Here is an 8,686-nt window from a genome sequence, read left to right as displayed (position 1 = left end):
GAATTGAAACTAGACTGCGTGTGTGTGTGTGTGTGTGTGTGTGTGTGTGTGTGTGTGTGTGTGTGTGTGTGTGTGTGTGTGTGTGTGTGTGTGTGTGTGTGTGTGTGTGTGTGTGTGTGTGTGTGTGTGTGTGAGCGTATCAGTGAGAGTGCATGCATGCGTGTGCCTTTGTGCGTTTGTCTACATTTTTTTTAAGTTTCTGAGTGTGTGTATGTGTGAGAGTGTTTTTTGTGTAGGTTGGATGTGTGTGTGTGTGTTCTGGATTTCTCTGCAGCCTGCACACACACATGCAGGTGAAGCGGCTTCCTGTGTTAGCAGGATGTTAGCAGCGTGCAGTTAGCATGCAGCAGGAAACCTGAGCAACAGGTGATGAGGCTGCACACACACACACACACACACACACACACACACACACACACACACACACACACACACACACACACACACACACACACACACACACACACACACACACACACACACACACACACAGGGACTGTACATCATGAATAATATCTGATGTCCTGTCACTGACACCGGGCATCATTATCCACATGGCCACACACACACACACACACACACACACACACACACACACACACACACACACACACACACACACACACGTCCCTTTGTTATTTATTTTCTGCAGAACTGTGAGGAAATCCTCCTTCCAAATAAAACCCATGACTCATGTTCTAAAAAAACAACAACTTGTTTTTGGCAAGAGGCCAGAAACACATCAGGTTTGATTTAGGCGCCGTTTACACGAGGAGAAAACTGCTTGTATCTGCATAGTTTCGCGTGCGTATAGCCCTATTATTTACACGAGGCCGATAGAACCTGACCCCACAAACGATAACGGGTCCCAAGGTGGATAGATTTGCAAACGAAACGCTCTGGGGGGTCAACCGAGTCCGTGTAATCACCTCTATACGAATATTTCCTGAAAAAATAGCGATAGCCCCGCCTCTCCCCACCTCTCCTGCTCACTGCTGTACTAGCAACTATCAAAAATAGCTGTGTTAATTAAACGCACAAGGGGTTCTTGAATGAAATAATATTATAAAAGGCAAACCAGAATAGTTAACGCCCAATATACTCCTTAAACAAAATAAACAGAGTCAGATTTCATGCATTGATCCATTATATTGACAATTTTCCAGCCAAACAACACAAACAAAATTAAACAGTCCGCTCTGCGATACACCAAACTTGTCTTTACTGCCTAATCCAGGCCATTATTGTTCACGAGGACCGGCGTGTCCCAGAGGAGCGATCTCACCCGGTGTTTGTAGAGAATATCTCTCTTTCTGAGCGCGTCCTCTCCACGGAGACGTGCTTCTTGGTCGGTCGATGCAATATCCACAGATTCGGTTTCTTTCAGTTAACTTCCCCGTTGCATTTATCCATATATTTACATGCTGAGGAAATGACTATATCCCGCTGAATACCAGCAATCGCCACACACACTCCCTCCTGTCAGTAGCTACTGCTAGTGCTACTGCTACTGACCATGCTACAGATATTAGTGCAAAATCTACAGCTCCTCTACCACAACCATCAGCAACAAGTGGACATGGAGAATTACATGAACTACATGTTGCTAAATCCACCGCGGGGCATGAACAGAAGGGTAGCCATGGCAACATTGCTGCGGGGCTGCTCCGGAGTCTTCTTCACTGCTTTTGGTGTATTTTGGCGGAAGTTACAGCGCCACTTACAGTCCCGGCATATGTACTACAGCGTTTCCAGCGGTCTCGTTTGAACAGACACGTTAAATGAAACGAATGCATGTGAATGGAAGACTTTTTTGAATACGCATACTGTGCATAAACGCAAACGGTCCCGTGTGAAGGAGGCCTTAGTGCTAAAGTGACTTCACTATGTAACACTCACTCTGCTATTGGCCAGCGCTCCAACACATTGTACGTGATAGGCTAAGGGGCGGGACATCTCTAAGCTGTTGACCAATCACAACAGAGCCGGCCAGCTAACCAATGAGAGCAGACTGGGCTCTGGTTTCAGACAGAGGGTGAAAAGAGTTTTTTTTTTTTTCTAACGTGGAATAAATGTTATTTCAGTCGTTGATCTTTGGGTTCAATAATGTTTATTTTACTGAAACACACACCTAAAAAAACAGATTTAGGAGAAGAGAAACTGCAGAGCTCTGTTTGTGTTTCTCAGAAAGTGTTTCTTTACACATCTGATGAAAAGGTGAGGTGATGCTTTATTTTAGGAACAATTTCAAATGGTAAAATGATGGTGTTGCACAATGGAACAATACCCAAACATAACAGATAACAAACCTAAAAAATGTTAAAAATCACACTTTTATATCTAAAGCACAAGATCAATATATAAACAATTGCTTGCATTCAATCAACATGTCAAACTTTTCTTCTTCTTCCTCCTCCTCCTCCTCCTCCTCCTTCTCTTCCTCATCCTCTTCCTCAGTTCCCTGAATGTGGGTTTTTTGGGATGTTCGATAAGATCCTTCTCTTCCGTCACGACCTGACCTCGGAGAACATTCTTCAGAGACTGAGCTCAGCGGAGGAGATCCAGGAAGGAGACCTGGTGGAGGTGGTGCTGTCGGGTGAGCAACAACAACAACAACAACAACAACAACAACAACAACAACAACAGTGCTTCAGAGTTTAGAGGTTTACCAAAAGAAGGAATTAATTGCAGGCTTGTCTTTTATTTTAAATAGTAGACTAAATACTGTGCAAAGGTTGTCCTCCATAAACCAAGTCAGTGTTCTAGTGTTGCTCAGCACCTTGTGGCCTTTGTTTGTGCAGATGAAGACTTGGGAGTACATGCTGAAAGATGTCATTAATAAATGCTCGCTGACTTTGCATTATGACATTTCAAAAATATTGGTGTTTTTTAAATATTTTTACCAAATGCCTCTTGTATAATCGTCGGGCAGATTGTGGAATAATTGCCCATGAAATAGGTCATTAATTTCCTTTCCAATTAGCCTTATTTAAAGGTCCCATGTCATGGCCATTTCTACTGATCATGATTCCATTGTTGAGGTCTACTAGAATAGATTCACATTGTTCAATGTTCCAAACTCACATTGGTTTCTCATACAGCATCTCTGTATATTCACTCTCTGTCCTAAACGGCTTGTTGGAGCTCCTGCCCCCCCCCCCTCCCTATGAGTCCAGTCTGCCAGACAGCGAAACCCAGCCCGAACACACACACACCCGCAGCCTGGCTGGGAGTTTGTGTGTGTGCTCAGGCTGAGTTCCGCGGTGTCTCGCTGTCTCGCCGACCCCAAACCAGTGAGCCAGCTCACAGTGTCCCGCTCCTCGCAGCAGCGAGCCTCGCAACGTCCCGTCGAGTGTGTGTGTGTGTGAGGAAGTCCGCGGATTGGTCCAAACGTAACGGCTCCACGGACGTTACGTTACGTCACTATACCCAAGAAGTAAACAATGGAAAAAGATAAATGTCCAACGAGGCGTTCTGGGGCAGCATAGACAGGTCTTCTCTGTGTTAGAGTTTTACTCGCTACAGGGTGTACTTTGAGGGTTTGTGACTCTGCAGACCGTTCACATGCAGAACAACCTTCATAACACAAGGGGTTAGGGTAATAACCAGAAAAGCATGACATGGGACCTTTAAAGTCTTACATTTTACTTACCTTAAGCTATAGGAGGATTAACATGTAAAAGAGAAAAAATAAATAATACAAATTATAGTCATATTTATAAATATAGCTCCTTAAAAACTAATTTAAAATAACTTATATCTCAAAATGTAATTTAACATTGAGGAACTTGTATTGAGTTTTATGTTTTTAATTAACAATTTAAAGCCCTGTTTATTTCTCAGCTTCCTCCTCCTCCTCCTCCTCCGCCTCGTGCTAAGTGTTAGCGGTTAGCTCTCCTCAGATCTTTCTCCAAACATACCATAAATATGAAGCTCTTTGTTTCCTGAGAGGTGTAAGTGTAAAGGTTCAAACCAGAGACTGTAAATGAAACCCCGACCACTTCCTGCTGCTGCAAAAACCTGCAGAGATCAGAGTGTTTATTTCTCCCACGTTAGCAGGACAGTGAAGGCATCGTTCAACGCTAACCTGAAGATAACATGCGTTGAATATTTTTGTCTTTGAGTCAGGTTTCTCCTCAAGCGTCAACAGCCTGACAAATAAAACATACTTTTTTAAATAACACCTTCTAATCTTTTTTAATTCTGCAGAACAAGTTGAATGAGGGGGAAACTTCATAGACTCACAGTTTTTAAGTTAATTAAGTTAATTGTGGGGAATACCGATCATTATCTTGTCAAACAGGCTCAAACAGGACACGAATGATCATGAGGTCATCTCGTTTGAGGGTCAATACGTTTATCTTGATGAGGCTGTGGCGCCATTACTCTGTTACCGTCTGAAATATCTACACTAGTTGATGGATTGACGTTAGAAGTTACCTTTCAAGGGAAAACAAATCTTTAAATGGTGTGAAAATGTCTTAAAACAGGATTTTTTTAAAAGGAAAAAGTCTTTATACATTTTTTTTTTACTTCTGATCCAAAACTTCAATATAATTTGTAACATTTTTAAAAGAAAACAACCTTATTTACAAAATGCATCTGACATTAACGTCACAAAACCCGACAGCACAAAACATTTGCTTAAAAATGCCCTCAAAAAGGAACTTTAACTGAGTTTTACCAAATAATTCAGATCATGATTTGCTCTAAACGCGGCTCTTTTCAAATGAATTTTCTCAGTAAAGGTTGTTATGATTTTTATATAACCAAAGCAGAACTAATTTCACAATAACAGAAGCTTTACGAGCAATCAAGGCTTTTTACAGAAGATCCAAACCAGTTTCAGGATAAGAAATGTCCCATGTTGTCTGTTGTTGTTGTTGTTGTTTGACTGTATTGTATTTTTATTATTTCAGCTCTCGCCACAGCGGAGGATTTCCAGATCCGACCTCACGCTCTCTACGTTCACTCCTACAAAGCTCCAGCTTTCTGTGACGACTGTGGAGAAATGTTGTGGGGACTCGTCAGGCAGGGCCTCAAGTGTGAAGGTAACACGGTTTTATTATTTACCAGAAGATAGCGCCAAAAAAACGGTCTAAATGAGACGACTAAACGTCATCACGGCCAACATTAGCCGCCTTTAGCTTAGCGGTGGTGACGTGAAGTCATGTGACCGTGCTGTAGTTCCTTTATAGCCCAACATTAGCCACCTTTAGCTTAGCGGTGGTGACGTGAAGTCATGTGACCGTCCTGTAGTTCCTTTATAGCCCAACATTAGCCTCCTTTAGCTTAGCGGTGGTGACGTGAAGTCATGTGACCGTGCTGTAGTTCCTTTATAGCCCAACATTAGCCACCTTTAGCTTAGCGGTGTCACACCTCAACCCAGTCTCACGGCATTTCGTGTTATTAGTCACGAAATTAATTTAATCTATTGATTCGTGTTCACCAACACGATTTTCACCTTTTTTTCGTGTCACACAAAACGATTTTAAAAGCAATGTATTTCTATTGGTAGTATGTTTCGTGCCTGCAACACGTCTTTTTGTCCGGTCGGGTCTTGGAAGACCAGAAGCTGTGTGGTTCATAAAAACATGTTCTTACTCAAAATCTTACCCTAAGCCTAACCCTATCCCTTTTATTTTAAATTGTATAATGTCTGAGTTTTTTTGCCGTCAGTGAGGAAAAGAAATGTCTCAGAGCCTCAGAATACTGACATCTGTATTTTATGTCATCTTTTTTTCCTTCTAATTTGTTATTATTTGGTGCAGGCACGAAACATACTACCAATATAAATACATTGCTTCTAAAATCGTTCTGTGTCAGAATACTTAAATCTGTATTTTTTTAAATGTCCTTTTCCTTCTAATTTGTTATTATTTACATTGCTTTTAAAATCGTTCTGTGTGACACGAAAAAAATGGCGAAATCTTGTTGGTGAACACGAATCAATAGATTAATTTCGTGACTATAACACGAAATGCCGTGAGACTGTGTTGCACACCTAGTGATTATAAAACAGAGATTCTATGATTAGCTAATCAGCGAGCTGACGTTATGTAAACACACAATGAATGACAGGAAACAGAGACTTACATCACCTGAAATACAGAAGTCTTAATATAAATACAGTGAAACAGGTGTCAGGATATTTACAACAATTCACACAAGCTTCCTGTCAATTAAACTTAACGACAGGACGTCATGTGCAGCGAGTGTTTCTGCGGTGATGTAAGATAAATCAGATTTTAAAGGTGGGGTAGGTAATTCACTTCAGAAACACTTTTTGTTATATTCCATGGAATGCTCTTAACATCCCGATAGCAATGAATAAATTAAATGATTTGACAATAAATACATAAAATATTTCATCTGTGGAAGCCGTAGTACTGTAAAAAGCACGACCAATCATCTGAGCCGGCCCTGCTAAAATAACTGGATGGCCTACCTGCCTGTCAGCCTTCCATCGGGGCACAAACTTATCTCGTGCCCTCATTGGTCATGTGCGCGTTCGTGTGTGTTGGAGGAGGGGCTCTGTGAGGAAGTCTGAAGGAAGGGGCAGATGTTTTTCGGTTGTGTATTTTCAAATTCTAGCGCACTCGAGCTGGTTTCTCCATTCTTACCTACCCTACCTTTAATGAGTATAACATAAGCTATATATATATATATTTCATTTGATTAAGTTGTTAACACGTGTTCAAAGCCTTCTAAACATGCTGTTGAACATTCTGAAACAGCAGTGGCAATATTCTATCAAAAATGTACTATAACAGATTCACTGGATTAGCTTAGTTTAGCTTAGCATAAAGACAGAAACACTCGGCATGACTCCATCCAAAGGTGTAGAAAAATAAACCTGTTATCACCTTTTTAAAACTCACTAATTAACATGATGAGTCAGGTCTGTTTAACCAAGGACACTGACTGTCTCTCCATTTTCAAATCACGTCTCAAATCACGTCTCAAATCACGTCTATTCACACTGGATATCCACCCTGATCACATGACACATCTTCTTGTTATTGATTATATTCACTTGTTGTTCTGCTGGTGTTTTGTTTTTAGTTTTGCCCAAACAACAGGAGGATAAAATGATGTTAAAATACTGTTTCCTCCCTACAGGATGTGGACTGAACTACCATAAGAGATGTGCGTTCAAGATCCCCAACAACTGCAGCGGGGCGAAGAAGAGACGTCTGTCCAACGTGTCGCTGCCGGGAAGCGTCCTGTCCGTCGCTCGCCGTCCGTCCAACGAGTTACCCCCCACTCCTCAGGAGGAGGTGAGTTCAATGCCTCTGTCAACTCCTGTATTTCACAACGCTTCAATCAGGTTTACAGTGAATACAGACCGCCATAAAATATTCCTGAGCTGCAGGAGGGTGGGATCCTTCCTGATTTATTTAAATTTGGTTTCTTTGCTTAGTCTTTTACCGATTATTTACAGTACAAATATAAAAAAGTGTTAATAAAAAATATATAAATAATAATAATTAAAAAAAAAAACTAAATAATAATAATAATTAATAATAACAATAAAATATGACAAATAAATGAGAAAATAATCAAAATAATACATTCATATTTTAGGTATAATAATATTAAATAATCATAAAAGTTCAAACGTATTTTACCTAAATAATAAAAATGATGATAACTAGGGCTGCTCGATTATGGCAAAAATCATAATCACGATTATTTGGGTCAATAATTGATATCACGATTATTAAATACGATTATTCATTGACTTTGAAAACATCCATTTATTGAACTTTAAAACAAATACAAATAATAATTTGAACAGTATCTTTTTAACTGTTGATTACCCTGAACGTATAATTCAACTGAAAAACCAATACAAAAATAAATTAAATAAATGATACATTTAAATAAATAATATCACAATAATAAATACCAATAAACAAGATCAACAAATATTTTGGAGCACACTTCCACAAGCTACTAAACATATATAAATATGATAAATACAAATAAATGAGACCAAAATTAATTAGATCAAATATGTTGCAGTGCACAACCAAGCAAAGCAAAATAATCCAAAATCGTAATTGCGATTAAAATACGATTAATTGCACAGCCCTAATGATAACTATAACAATGATGATAGATTTCTTGTCAAGTTAAAGAGCAAATGAACAGAGTGTGTGTTTGTTTAAGAAATCAATGCCTCTGTGAACTCCAGTATTTCACAACGCTCTGCAGAAACCATCAGGTTTACGGTGAATACAGACAGCGTATTTCATGTCTCAGAAATATATAATTCATCTATATTTCATGAGGTCAAATAACTCTGTTTGTGGTCATTATTTCAACGTTTTCAATACCAAAATAACTATTGTTTTAGGAGTTTATTTGGAGAAATGTTGCAGTGCAAACAAGGCTGAACAAATAACAATCATTATCACGATCTGGCCAATCCTTATTGGATCATAATCTTCCTTTCACAACTGCAAATACTTTTTCCTTTGAGTTAAAAACGTTTTGCCTCATAAATAAGTTATGATTTAAATTAAGAAATTTTTGACTTACTTAAGGTTTTAATGTCTGAAAAAGCGTCAAAAGTAGTAATAACCACGAGTGTGTGTTGTTTCATTTCTGTGTGTTACACTTTTAGATTATTATTAATGACATTTAAATATTTTAATTGACTGAAGAACGGCTAATTTTA

General features: G+C 39.3%; 1 protein-coding gene across 3 annotated transcripts in view; it reads left to right on the top strand.

The window, feature by feature from the left end:
- LOC117477199 (serine/threonine-protein kinase D3-like) overlaps positions 1–8,686 on the top strand; it is a 38,841-nt gene that overhangs the window by 12,158 nt on the left and 17,997 nt on the right. For 2 of the 3 annotated variants that reach the window (XM_034123859.1, XM_034123858.1), the window contains exons 3-5: positions 2,458–2,596; positions 4,920–5,051; positions 7,123–7,280. In XM_034123859.1, the coding sequence (XP_033979750.1) occupies positions 2,458–2,596; positions 4,920–5,051; positions 7,123–7,280 (429 nt within the window). Of the gene's footprint in view, positions 1–146; positions 367–2,457; positions 2,597–4,919; positions 5,052–7,122; positions 7,281–8,686 lie in introns of those variants that run through there. The other variant, XM_034123860.1, reaches the window with a different exon arrangement.

Source organism: Trematomus bernacchii, unplaced genomic scaffold (assembly GCF_902827165.1).
Source record: "Trematomus bernacchii unplaced genomic scaffold, fTreBer1.1, whole genome shotgun sequence".
Classification (NCBI taxonomy): Eukaryota; Metazoa; Chordata; class Actinopteri; order Perciformes; family Nototheniidae; genus Trematomus; species Trematomus bernacchii.
The sequence above is the reverse complement of the archived record's forward strand: the minus strand, read 5'-3'. Positions and strand labels throughout refer to the sequence as shown.